General features: G+C 47.1%; 1 protein-coding gene across 4 annotated transcripts in view; it reads left to right on the forward strand.

The window, feature by feature from the left end:
- ntn1b (netrin 1b) overlaps positions 1-9,320 on the forward strand; it is a 34,569-nt gene extending 25,249 nt beyond the window's left edge. For 2 of the 4 annotated variants that reach the window (XM_062408655.1, XM_062408657.1), the window contains 4 exons: positions 109-258; positions 1,835-1,888; positions 3,860-3,937; positions 8,897-9,320. In XM_062408655.1, coding sequence (XP_062264639.1) covers positions 109-258; positions 1,835-1,888; positions 3,860-3,937; positions 8,897-9,219 — 605 coding nt within the window. In that variant the 3' untranslated portion in view covers positions 9,220-9,320. The remainder of the gene's footprint in view (positions 1-108; positions 259-1,834; positions 1,889-3,859; positions 3,938-8,896) is intronic. The other 2 variants (XM_062408656.1, XM_062408658.1) reach the window with 1 other exon arrangement.
- The last annotated feature ends 11,077 nt before the right edge of the window (positions 9,321-20,397 follow it).

The raw sequence follows: 20,397 nt of genomic DNA on the forward strand, positions 1-20,397 counted from the left end.
GGCAGACACACACTGGAGGCATTTGAAAGCTGATATTTGTTTTGTGAAGTGACCACAAGTTGTTTACTTGATGGATCTGTGCTGTTTTTGTTTATTTTGCCTACACAGCATGTGACTGTCACCCGGTGGGAGCGGCGGGGAAGACGTGTAACCAGACGACGGGTCAGTGCCCCTGCAAGGACGGGGTGACGGGGATCACCTGCAACCGATGTGCCAAAGGTTACCAGCAGAGCCGCTCGCCCATCGCTCCCTGCATCAGTAAGAACCACTCACCATTTATATGCTTTATACTTTTGTTAAAAGTCCCCATTACAACTGCAGGTCTGAGTGTTTATAAAGCAAGAAAGTCACAACCTTCTCCTCCATGTTAGTGGATGAGACACGAACCAAACAAACAAATTCAAGGACACGTAAAATACACTTTCCTCAGAGTGGGCTTCTGTCGCCTTCGCTAGTAAATTATGTTTCTGGTCAAGTGCTCAGTCTTTCCAGTAAGTTTTTAATTAGTTATCTGATGCTATATAAACAGGGTGAAAGCCATGACATGCCTGAGACTCGCAATTGGTCAAATGCAGGTAGGGGGCGGGACCACATGGCGTCCTCCTGATTTGGTTTCTTTTGTAGATCGTGGAAGGAAGCGGAGACGTGTTCTCCATCTTTTTAAAAACAGAGTTTACAAAATATTTAAGTGTATTTACTCTGCAGCCACCAGCATCTCCTAATTGTGGGGGATTCCATTTCAAATGAATCGATTGCAGCCCGGCCCCAGTGCCAAGCGCGCTCGGCCAAATCCTGCAGCTCGGATTCAAGCTCCACCCGCGATACCCAATCTGATAATTACCACAGGACAAGACCTGAAAAGGACAGGACACGTTGTCGTGCGTGAATTCATGGCTCGCGCTCATCTCGTGTTATTTTTATTCCCCTGGTCCATTATTTCGGATAGATGTTTGGCTGTTTAAACCAGAGCCTGGATAAACAGACCATTACAGCTTGCCTAACATGGCCTTGTGTGCCTTCAACACCGTTAACGGCCCGTCTCACAATAAATCCCCAGAATGAGTCCAAGGGAATGATGGCTGATATGTTTATTGGCTGTATCTGCTGCCTGCAGACTCCAGGCGCTCGGCAATAAACGCCAGCGCCTCACAGAGACAGAGATGCGTCGCTATAGAAGCTGTGAGCGTCGAGTGGTCGGCTGGCAGCGGCAGATAAGATAAAAGTCTGGGAGGTCATGCACACACACACACACACACACACACACACACACACACAACAATCGCCCACTGTGTTACTGGGGCTTTGGTTCTGATAGATGGAAATGAGACGGGGAATGGGAGTGATGCGTTTGGCTGGAAACCACCAGGATCATTTAAAAAGCCTGTGAAGCTGCTGGAGCGGGATTTCTTTTCATTTTGTTGGTGTAAAAAGCAGGAAATGGGCTTTTTAAAGAGCAGAATACATTTGGTTTCTCATATATTTTTGGTTTTAATAGTACGATATTAAATATTCCTGCTCTCTGCCTCCCTGCCAGCTCCGACTTTCACAAGACTGCCGGCTTTGGCTCTCCCCGACTGTAACACATGCACCACAATGAGGAGGGAACAAGGCATTAACAGGAAACTCACTTTCCTGCTTGTTTTTCCACAAATCAGTGTCATTAACAGGACATTGTATGAAAGTATATTTCATATGTGCTCTGAGGGTATGCACATATATGCTCAGGGGTCTAACTTCGCTCTAGAAGTGGAGTTCTGTGTTTTTTATGGGTCACTTTCTTCTCATTGTAAAACGATGAAAAGGTGAAATATGTGTTTATTCCTCTTTGTCTCAGAGATCCCAGTTGCATCTCCCACAGTGACGTACAGCAGCTACGAGGAGCCGTCAGGTGAGAAACACACAAAACCACAAAACACACAACAACACCTTTTGTATTTGATTCTATCTTCTCTTTCGTACACACACACTTACACAAAGATTTACACATGTTTTTCCATCCTCTCATTGCTGCACACGTCAATCAACACTGAACACACATCAGTGAGGTCTGAGCGCCGCTGATGTAAATGCCAGATATTTTGCCAGTGCTCCCTGTGGCCTCGTTGCCAGTATTCCCAGTCTGCCCTGCAGCCTCCCCGGGGCTGCAGCCCTAATCAGATTACATGCTTCATTTGCACCAGTTTGTATTTCAATCAAGTCTGGCTGCACCAGCAGAGGAGCGCCGCCCGGCCCCGGTGCTCCAGTGCTCTGACATGTGCCACAGACATATGTACCTGCTGGTTTCTAACTGTTAATGGTTCATGCACGTTATCGCCCAGGAGCACGATAAACAAACCAGTTCATTCATTCACAGACAGTCACCATGATCCAGGCTCGTGTGTGAATGGGCTGACTCACTCCTGGTCGTCCATCAGCGGCTGACGCGAGTGGCGCCACTGACTCGACCGAGCTTTGTTGTGGGTCCCACTCTCTGCTGCCGGGGCTGCGAGGAGTTTGGACCCCCGTCAGAAACTCCACACAGACACCACCCTCCAAATTAGCAGCCGTGTGGTCCCCGGGGCCCCCGCAGAAAGAACGTGGCACCGCCGCCGGGGACACACAAAGGGGGCGTTTGTCCTCCCAGCAGGAGATTGGACCTTAATGAGAGCACTGGGTGTAATGGCCCAATGCGGAGATTGCGCTCCGGGGGTAATGGGCAACGTCAGCTATCAAAGAGAGCTATGATGAAGGCCCCCAGGGGCCAGTGGGAGATAAAGCACCCCCCCGCCCTCACCACTTCATTTACATGGAAATCAGGCGTGCTCGATATGGACTCGTCAAATTCATTTACTTTGGGATTTCCTCTTTTCTCATTTCTCCCGCCACCGCAGAAAAAGCAGCCGGGCATTCCAGCAGAAACGCTTTCTCTGCATTCGATCCTCATCCCACGTCCCACAACGCTCCTTTTTTTTTTAGAGAGGGAGGAGAGGGGCGTTTTTTTCTTCCTCCATCATTACCCAGGCAACCTCATTCACACGGGGTATAATGGGGAAGAAAGGGGACGACTGGACAGAGGGCTGGAAGAAATAATGAAGTTTGTCCATATTCAGGGAAGCTGAAAGGTCCCCTCTCTCTCTCCACTGCCCCCTCCTTTCCCGTCAGACTGCCCAGCCCAGCTTTCCCACCCCCCCCCCTAGAAAAGAGCACAAGGCTTATTTTACTCTGGGAGAAGGTGGCGTGTGGGGGGGGGGGGGGGGGGGGGGGGCAACACTCGCAGATGATCTGGTTCCAATTTGTGTCAGTCAGTGGAAAGTGGAGGGAACAAATGATTTCAGTTTTCGGTTGTGGCCCCTGGTGCCACCGCCGCCTCGCTCATAGGTGTGAGGCCCCGGTGGCAAAGCGGCGGCGGTGGCCATCGATAGATCCCTTCAGCACGCAGGTACACACACACTGGTGTGAACGGAACCCTGCAGACACACTAATCATAAGTCTGTGGGCTTCTTTCTACGAGCGAGCGGCCCCTGCTGATTTTCTGGTGTAGGTCACAAGCTAATTCCCCCCCCCCCCCCTCGACCTTCTTCTGTGCGGGAGTGACCTCCAGATCGCACAATGCGTGCCAGCACAGTGACGAGGCAGCCGGCTGCGGTGGAAATGTTGGGAGGAGTGTAGTGGAAGTGTGTTGACAGACACAGGAGGATGTGTGTCAGCCTGAAGCCATTTCACCATGGCACTTTGAAGGCATCTTTAAAACCCCCGGGGGCAACGAGGCCCATCCAGCTGGAGTCTGGCCCGATGATACTGAAACACACTTGTGGTGTTGCACGGTGAAATTTGCCATCTGACTCTTTCTCCTCCCCCTCCCTTCTTTCTTTCTTTCCAGCAGATTGTGAATCACACTGCAAAGCTTCCAAGGGAAAGATGAAGATCACCATGAAGAAGTATTGTAAAAAAGACTACGGTGAGTGAGTCCAGTTCTCAGGAATGTGCAGCCAGCGGTCAGGAGGTCACATGTCTCCATTAATCAGATGCCGACCCACACCCCGGGGCTGCGCTCCAGGTTCTATTGACAGCTGACGTGCACAGCCTCAGGTCACCTCCACTAGAACAGAGTTTCATATGAGAACATACGTTTCTCTCTCTCTTTGAAAACAGAGGATCTATAAACTGCTTTTCTTTCTCTCTTTTGAATCCCTCGAGTTACAGGTGTTTTCAAAACACATCTTTCTTTTCTGCTATCAAGCAACTTCACGAGCTGTCGTGTTGCAAATGCCCACGAATAACATTCAGCCTGGGTCAATAAATAATAATAATCTATTTATACAAGACAACCAAGGCTGCAGAGTTAGGAAACAAGAATAAAAATACAACAAGGACAGAAAATAATAAGCAGGGAATAAAGAAACCATCCTGGAGGATCTCAGGAGAGAATGAGAAACATCCATATTTCTTCAATTTAGCTTTAAAGCCACTGAACTGGTAAAGTTTGGAAATGCTACTGGGCCAGTTTTAGTTTGAAAACTCCGGGTCAGAAACGTTGTCGTTTGGAAATGATGACACACACAACCGCTTGCTGATGAAAAATAACGCACAAAATGTTCCCAAACCAAAAAGCTACAAGAACACATTAAATCATAAGAAGAAAATCTGGGTAAATGTGGTTTATTGACTCTTTCCATTCGTCCCAGTTACTCAATTAGGACACACCCGGAATGAATGCAGTTCATCTCAGGATCTTTTTGGATTTGTGTTGCTCAATTATATTGAATAAAATGAAAAACCCGTGTGCACCTTCCAGCCCTGCAGAGCATGTACGCGTCCGACCGCTCGGCCTCTGGCACGCGCGTCAGAAGTGATAAGAGAAGCCAAAACACACAGGAGTCACATTAAGTTGTCAGTGAATCAACAGAACGAGTGATGCAGCTGAAACACGCCCAGCGAGGTGAACACATATCATGTTCCTGGATTCAAATATGAAGTGGAACCAGTCAGCAGCTTGGAACCAGAGGGAAGTTTGATGTTGATGATCAATTATCAATTATAAGGATCGATTGTCTGTCAACGAGAAACCACAGCGATAGAAGTGAGATGTGTTTAAATCCCACAGGGGAGAAGGAGAACTCTGCCCGACTGGAGGTTCCACATTCATCCACAAGTGATCCAACTGGTTTCTGCACCATTAATCACAGAGATGTCATTTATCTGTTATCGATGGATCCACACACCGACACACACACAAAGAAATATGAGGCAGGTCCAGAACACAAGCACTCTCCTCTCAGCCGAAAGGACAACCAGGACGTTTTCAGACAGGAAGTCCAGAGAATGTCCGTTGCCGTTTTCCCACATGGGCTCAGTCGGACATTCTCCAGAGTTTTTACCAGAAGAAACTCCGGAGAAAGTCCAACGCCCGTCATTCACCCACTGAGGAGATTATCCAGAGTTTAAGAATCCATCTCTGGAGGGAATCTGCATTTTTCTTCTTCTACATTTTAGAGGCGGTATCGTTAATAACTTGAAGAATAAAGTTGATGTAAATCTGATCCCGAGCCAGTCCCAGTGAAGCCCTCGTCACTCTGCTGTGATTCTTTCAGCTCCTCTCATGTTGATGCATTTCACTCCAACTCATCACCAGTGAAACCTCATCAGCCGCCTGTCAGCAAACCAGCTCCGTGCACTTTGAGCCGCGTCCAGCAGAACAACGGCCAGATGGATTTGATCCCCGCTCTAAAAGTTGAGTAAATACTAATTCAGGCCATTTGTTACGTTTTGCTCGGAATCCAAAATTCAGCGATTATTCATTTTCCCACCGACTTGAGTCTCCCTCACCGGAGCCGAGGGCGAGCGAGCGTCTGTAAATCAGTCGGGTGGATTCGAGCAGCGGGGGGGGGGGTTCCTCTGTAGTTTCCTCCGGACGGCCGCCACCAGCGCTCCGCGTCCGCTCCCCCCCCCCCTCCCCCCGCATCGCTCTGATTGGTCTCTCAGGCCTGTCGCCCGTCTTTGTGGGTCTTCAGAGTCTCGCCTCTGTTCTTCTGGGGGCCACAACCCCGATGTGTGAGTGCTGGTGCCGGCCCCCAGGGGTCACGGGAAGGGGGCCCCTCTGTTTAAACACAGTTGTGCACTCTGCCGGCACCGAGCATTCCTCGGGGGGGCAAACAGGTGGTGAATTAGGTCGACGGTGACGGATTGCCCCCCCCCCCCCCCCCCCGGAGAAAAAGAAATATGTTTTGTTTATTCAATTTTTGTTTTTCATCGCTGCCGTAGCTCCGGAGACGGGGGACACAAAGGCCCCCCCCCCCCTCTGCACACACGTACCCTCCCTCTCGCTGCCACCAGGAGGACAATGAATCAAAGGGCCGCGTGTTTACCGACGCTCCGGGGTGCTGCTCAAAGGCAGAGCGCCCCGAGCCCCCCCCCCCCCCCGGCCTCCCCTCGGTGCTCACCCGAGGGCTGCAGGTCCCTGATCATTCACTCAGCTGATAACCAGAGGGGACAGGGGCCTCAGAGCGGTAATTAAGCGAGCTCTAATTTCATTAGCCCCGGCTTGTTGGTGGCATGCTGTGTCAAGCTGCAGCACACTGCCCACAGAAGATAAACCCAGTGGGAAGTCTGGCTCTGGTCGAGGCTCAGCTGGCAGCCATTGTGCTGCAGCAGGATCATCTGACACTTATCTCCTCTCCTTCACGGTCGCTCTCACCAAACACCGTGCACCGCTTCCTAATAGATGGTTTGACCCCCGGGCGCTCTGTGTCTGTTTAGCTCCGACCGAGCGGCACAAGGTGTGTGTGTGTCTGTGTGTTTGTGTGTGTTTAAATACTCAGAGTACAGACTGAGAACACACTCGAGAGAGAAGCGAGACTGTGGCTGGACGCCGCCGCCGAGAGGAGAGCTCTATCTCCTCTGGATTCTCACGCTGAGAAGTTGGATGGAGCTCTGGGAGCAGAACCCGGATCGCTCATGAGGTCGGAAACACATCCTGATTCTTCTGGAACTTTCTCTGTGGCTGGGAAGACAAATAGTGGAACCCCCCCCCCCCCCCCCCGCCCTCCACTGCACACAAGCCCCCTCCTCACACACCCTTTATGTGTGTGGATGAAGGAGAGGGCTGCGATGAATGGCGGGGCTGTGAGAGCTCGTTCTCCTCAGCACAACAAACCGTCTTTCACGCCATGCATTGACACACACACACACACACACACACACACACACTCAAGCGCCCCGCTCCTCCGGTTCTCCTCGTTCTTGGCGGAGGAGCGGGATGACTGATGGACGCCGAAAGTGATCATGTTCAGCCAGGAAGGCAAAGAAAAGGCTAACGCACCGAGGATATCAGAATCACACAATGGGAAGAAAAAGCTCTTTCGGGAAACAGAGTTATCAAACTTTACGTGGAAGTTAAATATTGAACATCCGCACAAACTTTATCTGACAACACAAATCTCTGGGGCATTCAGGGAGAAACTTGCTTGAGTTCTGAGGTTTTGGGTTTTAGGGGTTCTGACATGTAGCCCCACCGGAGAATGTCAGGAGTTTATCCGGAGTCTGAAAGCAGTTTATGCATATCAGCATTTAATAATGGAAGGAAATAGAGGTTGGATATTAATATCACACTTGTTCCCTGACAGTTTATGATCCTCACGTGTTAGCCGATAACAGAAAAGCATTAAAAGAGTTGAACGCAGAAGACAAATAGGTAAATATAAGATTTGTCCCGGGGCATCACAAGTGTTTCCCATCATCTAATCCCGTCGTCTTTAGATTCAATCTCCCAGTTTGTAAGTGAACACCCCCCTGAAAGTTAATAGCACATTCCAGAGTAAACCCACTTCACCTCAAGTGCAGATTAGCTCCGTGGCTGCTGAGCTGTTTACCTCTTGTTCCGATCAGGGTGACGGAGTAATAGCGGCTTCGTCGGGGGGGGGGAGCTTTACTCATTTCCTCATATTAAAATATCTGCGATAGTTCCCAGGTTCAGGGTGAAGGAGCCCGAGGTGGTCGGTGCTCAGATGTTCACATGATCAACCCACTGGAGAGGATCTCACTCCGTTTGCAGATGTGTTCCTTTTGCCATTTTTCTTTTTGCAAATAAATAACGCAGCGTCCGACACAAAACAAGTTCTCTGCCTTCCTCTGGGCTTTAGTCTCAAAGTTCTCCACTCGAAGCCTTTGTGTTTGTGAGCTATGGCAACGGCTGCAGTAAAAAAGGAGAATGTTTCAGAGGAAAGGTCAAAGGTCACAGATGAGGGGAGCAGATTCTGGATCAGGCTCAAACAGCTGCTTCTTTACAACGTGTTGGCATCACTGAATACCTAACTCCGAAGAAAACAGTTTGATTAGATCGTCTCACGAGTTGCTTGAACCCTTCATTCATATCTCAGAGAATATGATATATTATATAACGTCCACTATGTCAAATACGTCAGACTTTTTAATTTAATATATTCAGGTTAAGATAAACATGTTTAAATGGCAGCGTCTGATTCAGACTCTTGTCTTAATCGGTTAAATGAACTCCAGCTTTGTCTTACATAAGAAAGGTTTCCTCATGCATCCCTGGAAGTTTCAGCTTCATCATTTATATCCAAATGTTTCAAAAAATGTTTGCATTAATGCTCATTTTTCAAACTGTCACTTATCCTCAGCCTTTTCACCATTTCTCCGTCTCCCCTAATTGTCTTTTTCAACAATATCCCCTCTCCTTTTATCTAACCACTGCATTTAGAATTCTCTGATCAGGGGCCAACGCTCTCAGTCTCACCATGTGTTGTTCAGGTATTGATTCAACATGTGGAGAACGTTACCCTGCAGAACAACCAGTGTGGCACAGGAGGTCCAGCAAACAACGTCTCATTAGGAACCACTTCTTTATGACATGAAGGAGATTTAACCCAGTTTTCTCTTTCTGTTCTCCACCCACCAGCTGTTCAAGTGCACGTTCTGAAAGGAGACAAAGCGGGCGAGTGGTGGAAGTTCACGGTCAACATCATCTCCGTGTACAAGCAGGGCGAGCACCGCATCCGCCGCGGGGACCAGCTGCTGTGGGTGCGCGCCAAGGACGTGGCCTGCAAGTGCCCCAAGATCAAGCCCGGGAGGAAGTACCTGCTCCTGGGCACGGACGAGGACGACTCCCCCGGGCAGGGTGGCGTGGTGGCGGACAAGGGGAGCCTGCTCATCCCCTGGAAGGACCTGTGGGGCCGCCGGCTCAGGAAGTTCCAGCAGCGCGACAAGAGGGGGAAGTGCTAGAAGCAGCTGGGGAGGGGAGAGAGAGAGGGAGGCTTGAGGGAGAGGTGGAGGCAAAGAGAACGCCTCCATACTGGGATGGATGCAAGGAGGAGGAGGATGAGGAGGAGGAGGAGGAGGAGAGGATGGATGGGTTAAACAAATTAACTGGAAGAATAAAAGATGGAGAGAGACACAGGTGAGGAGAAGGAGAGATGGGGAGCGACTGAGTGCTGCTGCTCTGAGCTGGAGCGAAGAGATTAGATTGTTTTTGTTTTTTTAGGAACTTTTGTGAAGGAGCTCATTCTACAACTTTCTGTTTTTTCGTCTCTCAAGGTTTTTATTTTGTCGTGTAATTGCAGAGTTTGCACCTAATATTACAGATATGTCACATCCGGACTATTTCACCCCACCATGCTGTCCCCCCCCTCCATCGGTTGTTCTAGAGAGCGTCTACTGTATCTCCCTCTTTGTGTCTTCAGAGGATCCAACTCCACCGTCCTGTGTCCAGGAGGAGTCACGGCACCGCGGGGACTCCAGGCACGTTTGAGCAGCTGCTGCTGAAACCTGCCGAACTATGGAGAAACTTTTTCAGCAGCTGAAAGTGATAAAATTGTGAAATTGTTTGAAACTGTGGTCGGGGAATTGAACTGAGAACCCTCTGCTCATACAAGCTGTTTTCAGACGTGTACGCACAAATGGCTCCAGACTTTCTCCAGAGTTTAACTTTCACTCGGACGTTCTCCTTAGTTCCTACTTGGAGAAGCTCCTCAGCCGCTCTGGAGAAGCTCCTCAGCTCCTCTGGAGAAGCTCCTCAGCCCCTCTGGAGAACGTCCGGAGCTCAGTGCAGGTCTGAACGCAGCTTGTGTGAGTGTTACCTCCGTGGTGTGGGAACAAAAAAATGCCATAAAACGATCCTCTCCTCATTCTGTACAATGAAATATTTACATGGAAGTATCGATGTATCCGCAGCATGTTGTGGTTGTGACCTCTGCAATGTAAAGTAACCATATGTGCATACCTAGACATTTATAGTAGATGGTGCCGTAGCATCAGCGTAGAGTAGACGTGTCAACCATGCACTTATTTTTACTAGTCAGAACTTTCTTTTTTTTAGAACATATGAGATATGTTCACTGTTATGTTTAGCGTGGCGTCCAAAAAGAAAGGGAACCTGTACAGACACACACTCATCTCACACATGTCTGTTCTACACAAGAAAGAGACGTCTCACAAACACGAAGGAAAAGCCACGACACACACACAGCGAGGAAAGTAACTCATTTGGCTTTTGCATTCACGTTGTGGCATTTGAAGCTTTGTCGTCACTTTTGCAGTTGTGTTGTGGCTTTTGTTGTGTTCCTGTGGCGCTCGTGCTACACAGCTACACACGACTCAGATTAAAAACAAATAAGTGCAAGTCGGATGTCGCAAATATCTGCAGGTGAGTGTTGGTGAAGTCTCACTTTATTAATTAAAAGGGAGATATATACCTATCACAGCAGATCCTCAAAACCACTGACACGCTGCATGCTCACTATTTACTGTTGCTGCCTAACAACCCTTGTGAATCATGTACACACTTTTATTTGTATTCAGTTTTCAGTGTAGTGGGACGAGAACCTGTGGAGCGATGTTTATCACGTGTTTATCTTTGACGACTGGATCCCACTGTCAAGACTCGGTACTCGACAAAGAGGCATGAGCGAGTGTCTACGTGTTATAAAGCTGTATAGTGTTACTTTTTGTGTTGTTGTTAAACATTAACTAGATGATCTCCATGTGAACTTAACCAGACTCGTTAAACACACTACAAGCTTAACAAATGGAACAACAAAATAAATGAATGACAGAGAAATCAAAACGTCACGTTTACTTTAGTATGTGCACCGGGAGGATCACACACACACACACACACAGACACACAGTACACTGAAACTTATGCAGGACCACACATGTTACACAAACACACACTCTGTGCATCACACTGTTTGTATCTCAGATTTACAACCTGCTAATAAAACCTCTGCCAACACATCTGTGCCGACACATTTCAACTGGATTTGCAGGCGTTTGCATAAAAGGTACTCCAGCCCCCCCCCCCCCCCCCCCCTCCTCCTCTGTTCTCCATAAAATCTTATACCTGAATAATTATCTGCTCATGTTTATACATGGCTTGTAAATGTTGTTTAGCAGTGTCCATTGCAAATGGTTGTGTACTGTCCTGTAATACTAATATATTATGTTTATCACAAATGAATATATTTAATGACACATGAAACAAATGTGGCTTTTGTGTATTTTTTTTTTCTTTCTCTTTTTTCGGGGGAGACTGATCATTTTGTACTTTTTGCATCGAGTTGTTAGTCGGCTGTAATGAAACGTATCGAGAAGTGTTTGGCTCTTTGAACGGCCGGATAGAAGTGACCATTAATTCATCTGAAATAAAATGTGTAAAAACAAAGTGACGAGGATCCAGCAGAGATTTATTTATATTTTTGTTATAAGTTCTTTTCTTCCTGTCGTCTGTAATAAGGTCCGATACACAACATCACTCATTCTGTCTCACAACTGTTCTGCTCTTGTGCATTAACACAATAACTCAGCAGCGTATGAAACAGTTATATACAAATATAATAGTTAAATACTGAAATATCTGATTCCAGATTTGTCTGAATAGAGATTTTCGTTATCAGCCATAATATTTTAACCATCCACGGTAGAATTACGAGATAGTAAAACGATTTTATATTTTCCTGTAGAAGCTAAAAGTCTCAATCATTTCAACTTTGTTTGCAGAAAAAACGTGTTTTATTCGTGACGTCACCTACACGCCATTACCCAGAATCCTCAGGTGTAATAGATGTTAAATTCAATAAGAAGCAGCAACAGGAAGTCACGATGGTTTATGGGATTTGTAGTTTCTTCATAATTGTTTATGGACTGTTACTTGTATCTTTGCGGTTTTTCCCATATTTTTAATGCCCCGAATCAAATGTTTTATGGTCGAGATTCTTCTGGAAGCTGCTCGGCCGGGTTCCAAATAGAAACTTTCTTCTGGAAAGTCAACGGAGAAAATGGAAGGGGGACATTTCGATTCTAAAAGTGGGTGTTAACTATTAATAACAAGGATTAAACATTATGATCAAATACTGGGAAACAAGGTTATTTGGGATTAAACTGACGATTAAGTCTATTCACTTGAACATGGGGGATGAGGGCTGTGAAATAAACTCGTCTCTTTTCTACTCACTGCAAATATGTTGTCGTTAAACGCGTATGTTGAAGTTGTACATTTTTTCCACACATACCTTTGACTCCGCTTCATGAAATACCAGCTGAGTCTGTCGGCCATTTGTCTTTACTCTCTGTTTATTTAATATTTACTGGATGATTTGAAAAAGCACTAAAAAGGGAAATTTAGTTCCCAAACCCAGATTTGTTACCTCCTCACCCTGTCACTGTATTTATATCAGTGCACTAAGTATTTTATTGATGGTCTATATATATATATATAAAAGATATTTAAAATTTAATTACAGGCCGTAGCTTAAAGCGTTGACACAGTTAAATGAAAGTTCAGGAATGTTTCTGGCAAACACGTCTCAGTGGCCTCAATGTTTTCATTCTGCACCATGTAAGTGATGCAACACTTAAAACTATTCAATACTTTTACTGGGAATGAACCATTATCCCACTGGAACGTCCACATTTACATAAGTCGAAGGATTTAAGGAGTTTTATTGAAGTGAATTCTCTAAAGGGAAGTTGTCGTTGTGACATTTTCTGAACATGTGAATCCAATCGTAAGAAAATGAATTAAAACACAAACTGCTGCCAAAGAGGTTTGTGTAGCGCCGGTCATCATTTGTGTTGGATCCCGTGCTTCTATAAAACTTCATAGACAATAAGGGTTGTTCTGTCAGATTGCTATAACGCAGGCGTATTATTAAAAAGGGTGATATCACCAACGTGTGTCTAATCCAAACCGCAGATGTGTTATTGTTGTAGCCGAGGGGTTCTGGCATCAGTGGGAACCCTTAACTTGTTCCCCCGGGGGTTTTACACAAAAAACACACAATCCTGAACCGTCTCCAAACGAGGGCCCATCTGTCTTGGCCCGTGTGCAGAGGATTGATATACTGCTCCTGAGATGCCTGGTGCAAAATGCTCCAAAGGGGCCAACCAATTATACAGTCACCGCTGAAGCTCTCAAGCTGCGTTCTCCATTAATATCAGGCCACCGGGATCAGGAGCCGTAAAGAACCCAAGACTCCGGGTCGGTGGAGGGGGAGAGAGAGGGAGCGGGTTCAGAGGTGAACTCCGGAGAACGTCCGCACAACGTGGTCCGAACTTTAAATGAAGTTTCACAGCAGCATTGTCTCCCTGCTTCCAGTGAGGATCCTCGGCTCTGGCGGCACGTCGGCCCTCTGCCCTTTAAATGCATGTTTTCTGACAGCGACCAGAAAATGGGAAAAAGGAAATGAAACTGCTTCAACTCTCAACTGAGATCTCCTGCACTGGTCTGTGATGGGGACAGGATGGAACCAATAGAACCATTTGGAGGATTGGAATTCATTTCCTTCTTCTTTCCTGTTCTTTATTGTTCCTCTCGCTCTGTCAGAGGTTTAGAATAGGTTGTACGCCGGCTGATATTCGCATTGGCTGAGAGGTTTTGTGGAAAGCTCCGATAAGATTGAAGCGAACTCCACACAACTACGTTTTCATTTGGAGACACACAGAAACACACAATCTTGACAGATCCTCTACAGACAGATGTGCATGGCGTTCGCTGCTTCGTCAGACTCACCTGGAGCAAACAGGCATACTACCGGTGTAGAACCCAACATGGATGATCTATAACAAACTTTACTGACCCTGTTGTCTTTGCTAAAAGCTGTTGTGCAGTTAAACTCTGTATTTTACTGTGATGCCCCTGTTGGTGGGTCTGAGACGATCTGTAGATGTCGACCTGCCGCCGTTGGAGACTTTGAAATCTCACAGAAACTCACTTGATTCTTCTTCTTCACTTCTATCAATGTTTGATATTGATATTTACAACAACTGTGGCTGTGGCCTGAGAGACGTGTGCTCATCTCACAAAAGAGAAACTCCTTCAGTTTTGTTTTGATAGTGTTGCTCGTTTATTCCAGACAATATTTGCATGAATTGAAATCGACTCTGTGTTTGTGTGCGATGATGGTTTTCTCGTCCTTGAGAGAATCAAAAGCAAACGAAGATTTCAAAATGCATTTTGTTCAGGAGAGGAATCTGTGTTGTGTCGTTCAGTCGAGTGTTGAGAAGCAAACAAAACAGCATCTGTGCTGCGGCTCCACTTCTGCAGGAGGAGCAGCGAGAGTTCAAGTGGGTTTCTGACAAACAGCACCATGATTGCATATAGTTTCTCATCTCAAAGTGGGGCTGGCAGATTTTCCATGCATAAAATCAGAGTTCCTCCGCGACAGGACTTGATTGAACTTCACTCTGCGTTAAATGAAGTCGTCTTTTCCCTCGGCCTCGTCCCCCTCGTCTGTGAATAGAGATTAGAGACGGTGTCGCTGAAGGTCCGCCGCCGCTGAGCGATGCAAATCAGCCTCTGTGATCCTCTCCGGTGTTCCTCCTCCTCCTCCTCCTCCTCCTCCTCCTCCTCCTCCTCCTCCTCCTCCTCCTAATCCACTCGAGGATCACAGGCCTCTCGGCTCTCTACCCTCACTCATTAGGTTGTGTCTCCATAATTAGTTTTCTCCCTCCCTGTGTAATAAAGCACCGATCACACTCATTAAGACATTTACACTGACGTTAATGGACGTCTTGTCAATACACTGTAATTACTCGCTAATTAGATTGTTATTGGACATTTTGAATAACGCCTCTTTCTCTCCTTTAACCGAATGTGCCGGTTGATGAGGGCGTTGAGGTGAATAGGATTAGTCGCCTGCGCCAACACAGGTTTCTCAATAGATTTCCAGAAGCTTTAGATTTGAGTTTATAGATTTTTCTCAAGTCTTTCCAGAGAGAAGGAACGACGGCAAATGCACAGAACTCACTCAATCTAAGCAGAATTTAATTGCCAGACACGTGTAATTGATTATCCGTGATGCATGCTACACTTGAGGCAGATGTTATCCTCTGGAAGGGGGGGGGGGGGGGGGGGGGGTCACGTGATCCGAGCCTGACGAATCAGCGAAGGAAACATCATGACTGAAAAGAGCTGTGAGTGTTTAGGTCATCGTTTCCAAACATCTCTGTTTCTGCACGTCCAGAATAAAACGGGACAAACTGCGTTTCCACATTTTTTCCAATAAACGATCAATATTATCAAAACCAAGCTGAAGCAATCGTCTTGTGTGCGACATCAACACAACCAGGTGTCGGGCTGCATATTCCCGTCTCTGTCCTCGTTCTATCGGCGTCTCCCTTCCGTCAATGGACTCTCTTCTGCTTCCCAGGCTTCATTCACAGTCGGGCTGCAGAGGAGTGGGGGAACTGGGCTCCATGAAACAAAGACTGAAGCACCTCTGGAGATGGAAGGAGGCCTTAAAGAGGCACTTGATATCAGCCCACTGTGTGACCACCACACACACACACACACACACACACAGACACAGACACACACACACAACTTAGACTCCAAATGTATTAAACCCTCTGCTTTTGACACAAACACCTTTAATCACCCCCGGCCCCTCACCCCTTCTCTCACTCATTCACTCCCGCCCAAACCACCTCTCATTTTTCGGTGTCTTTCAATGCTCATGGTTCAAAAGGCGTCTTCCTGGCTTACGAGTGTGGAGCACAAAGACTCCTCTTGTGCGTCCTGGAGAAGAGAGGCCTCCATCTCCTCCTGGACAGCAGAGTGCCCACAGACACAGTTAGTCCTCTTTTTATTCGCATTTCCATTTCCATACAGGATTAAGCCACTTGGCTTTTGGATGGTGTGTACTATATTTCACCCCCCCTTCCCCCCCTCCCTCACTTCTCTACATTCTCAAAGTGCGAGTTAAATGATCGCTGAGACAATCAGCTAATAAACCGGCTCTTTTCAGAGTCTATTGACCGACCCGGCTGAGTTCAGTCGATGCCAGAGAGGACCGATCTGTTTGGAGTCTGCGCCGTGAGGCCGGTGCTTCAGCCGCCTCGTGAGAGCTTCCTGTTTTTAAAACCCTCCAGAGTCTAACGGGGACAAGAGGACGAAAAACAACAGAGTTTAACACACACTGAAAACAAGTGGATGGTTCATTTATAGTTTAAATTAAACCCTATTTTTGAAAATATGAATGCTTTATTGGCATGTTTCTGCACGGTCATTGTAGGAGAAGTTCTTGTCGAATGCAAATCTTAAAGTGAATATTAACAGTTCTACCAATGCACAGGGTTCAAAGGTTCGATTTACAGTTTAGGTTCTCTGAAGATCTTTATCATTTCTGAGAAAACTTTGTATTGTTACTGAAATATCAACGATCAAATCCATAATCAATCCATTTGGGAGTTTGTGAATTGTGAAATCTCCTCCTCTGTGTTTCTCCTGGTCTCAAAGTTTAACCTGAGCTGATTCTTTTTCAGTATTAATTTGAAAACGTACGATTGATTTTCACAACGAGCAACAGAGACGTATAGAAATCTGTAGTTCTCCTCCTCCCTGCCTGACACTGCCCCCCCCACCCCTCTCCCTCCCTCCCGCCCTCTCTTCTCATCCGAATACATTAATATCTGAAAGTGTTGGCTCCCACTGAAAACTCCTCATGGACTGAACAAAGTGCAGAGTGACTTCAGGGTCTGGGATCTTCAAACAAACCCTGCCTGGGTGTCCCGGGGACCAGGAAGTGGAATTAACTGCTATATTAGCTGACCTTCATCTGGTTGTTTGTCCCGACCTGCCGGTGCTGGCCCGTAACCACGGCCTCCCGGCCCAACAATGCCGGCATTTCTCTCGGCGAGGAAAAAAAATAAAACACACAGGCCTCGGGGGGGTTTACTGAGCAAACAAGGCGAAGGCTGCCAAACGCTCCTCGCTCCCACATCTCCACAATCACTTTTTCTATTGCCCATCTTTCCCTCCTTTTGCTCTGTGAAGGCACCGGACAGTTCTGGGTCGAGTGTGAGAGACAGAGATGTCAGAAAAAGAGAGAGCGCTGACCTATGTTGAGATTTAGTGTGGACGGGGGGGGGGGGGGGGGGGGGGGGGGGGGGACACGTCTCTCTTTTGTCTCCAGAGCGGCTGCGGTGTTAAACTCTCCACATTGTGAAAAGCACCTTGATTCGCTCTTCACGTTCCAGGACAATAAATCATCTCAGATAAAAACGTCTCCATCCACGTTATGACCGCGTGGCTTCACCTCAGCACCCTGGTTGCTTTACAGGTTCTGGTTCTGCTTTCGCCATCAGTCAGTGAGTTGCTCCATCCGACCGGACCCGACACAAAAGCAAGAGTAAAAGTAAAGTGGTCCTGCGTCGCTCATAAATCAAACTCGTCGCTCGCTTGGATTAATACAGGAAGACTTCAAACGCTCAGGAAACAGAGCGGTTATAAAAAACACATAGAGCGACAGGACAGAGCTGGAGAGACGTGACTCCTCTGGGTTTCCTGTGAGATAGGAAAAGCCTCAGCAGCAACTGGTCTCATAGGAAGACATGTCTTTGTGAACAGGAATAAAAAAAAAAAGCCGATATAATAAAATATCTGTGAGGGTTGAGGGTTCGAGTCCTGGTTCGTCCTCAGAGAGAAGAAACATCCACGACAAAATATCAACACTCGGGATAAAAGAGACAGGAAGGAAACTGTCCTGCTGAGAAACCAGGTCCGACGGCGCTGTGTGTGTCTGTGTGTGTGCGGCGACCTGTGTGTTTCACAACAGGGGGGGAGGTTGGATTCAATCTCGTCGCGGTATCAAAGTGGGCCGGCCATCAGAAGCCCAGCATCAGCACAGGGATCAAACACGTCTCAGCCACGGCAATCATCCTCAGGGTCACAGGAGGAAGACCTGGGTCAGAGCGCCAGCCGGAGGAAATCCATTAACACGGCAAACACACACACACACACACACACACATACACAAACACACACACTCACAGGCTCACCTTCAGGATTTGACCTTGCACTTCTTGCTGTATGATTGTCAGGATTATTATGAGGAAATAAAATTAGTTGAGTCATAAACCCTAAATGCCTTGATTGAATTTTATTTTGACAATATCGTTGTGCGTCATTTAGCAAAAAATAACGCACAATAATGAATCTTTAATAAATACTTCACACACTAAAGCCTGAAACATGCTTCTGCGACTGCGTCTGCGTCTTTTCACGCCGCTGTGGCGCAAGACTCGTTTTCATTCATGCTTCCCCAACCGTTGCGCGTCTTACAAAGCAATTCTGCGCCAGAACACTAGGCGGAGTAATGCTTTTTGTCGAGACGACCTTAGAGACGCCTTCTTTCTTCTTCGTCGATTGTTTATTTACATAGCCACTGCGGCTCCTCGTAGCCTTTTTCTGGCGGACAAATCCGCCAGTCAGTGACAGGTTATACAAGTGATCATACTATCGGATATCTTCTGCCAAGTGCTCTTCTATTTGGTCCATATTCGTTCTTCTAAATCTTCCGTGATTTCTGCCGGTTTTATGGGGCATGAAACCGGAAATGCAGCTCCAGAAGGGATGTAGAGCAGACCAATCACAGCCTTGCGGGCTGAGTGAGCTTGCGGAGCTTTGCCGTAAATTTTAGAAAAGGGGGTCGACACCCGTCAGCACGTAAGGAGGGATACATAAGCACGTAAGGGACCCGGAAGGGCTCTTGCGCTTACGGGCCCGTGAAAACGCAGAAGCATGTTTCAGGCTTAAGATTCCTGCTTCTGAGAGTCTGAAGAAGAACAGTTCCGAGCTCTTGAGTCAGACTCGGCTCGTCCAATCAGGTCTTCCGATTCCTGAGTGATGTGTTTGTGTCCGCTCCCATCTGGACCACAGCTTTTATCCACCACGATGAATCACATCCCTTACTGGTTTTAATGGGTGATTACATATACATACAGTGGTGATGTCCAGTCATCGCTGTTCACGCCTGGGAACCAACCGGCCCCTAAATTTGTTTCGCTGTGGAAAAACCAGCACTTCACAGCCGGGCCACTTTACCAGCTGAGCCGCGGAGGGAAACTTTGATCAACCGAGGACCAGTGAGGACACGAACCCATTACCGGAGCGTGCCAGTGCATCTCAATGCCCCGGCGTCTCACAGAGGGAGGGACGGGGCTCTGAGGGAGCAGCATGTGTCCAGCCGACGTCCCACAATTAAAGAATTAGTTCTCCGTGAATAAATAGAGAGAAAACCTCTCCAGAGTTTGTTTGAAAAAAAGGTAATAAACACCCAACACTCATTATTCTAGTGTGTGTTTAACTCATTTGTGTGTGTGTGTGTGTGTGTGTGTGTGTGTGTCCCTCTGAGATTTGACCCACTACCCATGATGCCTCCCAACAGATTCAGAATGTGGACTGAGAGAAACTGCTCTGGTCGTCCAGTCACTTCATTAGTGTCTTTAATCAAACTTCTGATTCAGCACCAACAAACCTTTTCACCTGACTAGCTTTGAGTGATAGAGAGATTCTGAGTGTACTGGTCTCTTGTGTCTCACTGGGAATCCTCTAATGGTCGACTCCACGTGAACAAGGCGGTTTAAAAAACACCAGGTGACGTGTGAAGATCCACGTTCAACACTTAAATCCAGATTTTCTTTTTATAAATTTGGTAAAAATGTGATTCTAAGTCCAGCAGCAACGTATTTCATCAAATAAAGAACATATAATTTAGTTCACAGCTAAAACAAAGGACCTTATCTAAGTAGTAGTAGACTTATTAGATATGAAGCTTTGATCCAGACGGACCTGGAGGATGTTCTACACCAGTAAGGAAGAGGGAGGCGTCACATTCTGCCCCAGTCTTCCGGTTTGGACTGGACAGGCGGTGGGCGGCTTGGGGGGGGGGGGGGGGGAGCATGGGGGGGAGCATGGGGACCAGTGACAGACACGTTTCCCTCCTGGAGTTTGGTCACACCCTGCTTACCACTGAATGAGATAACCCAAGAAGGAATCAAACTTTCACCGGCCTGCCTGTCACGATATCTTGTTTTTCAAAACCTTGTTATTTCTCTTTTATTGAGCCTCTCGTTCGGTTTGAGATTTACAGAGCGAGCGATTAACACTTATTTCTCGTTAAG

The sequence above is a fragment of the Platichthys flesus genome, chromosome 16 (assembly GCF_949316205.1).
Source record: "Platichthys flesus chromosome 16, fPlaFle2.1, whole genome shotgun sequence".
Taxonomy (NCBI): domain Eukaryota; kingdom Metazoa; phylum Chordata; class Actinopteri; order Pleuronectiformes; family Pleuronectidae; genus Platichthys; species Platichthys flesus.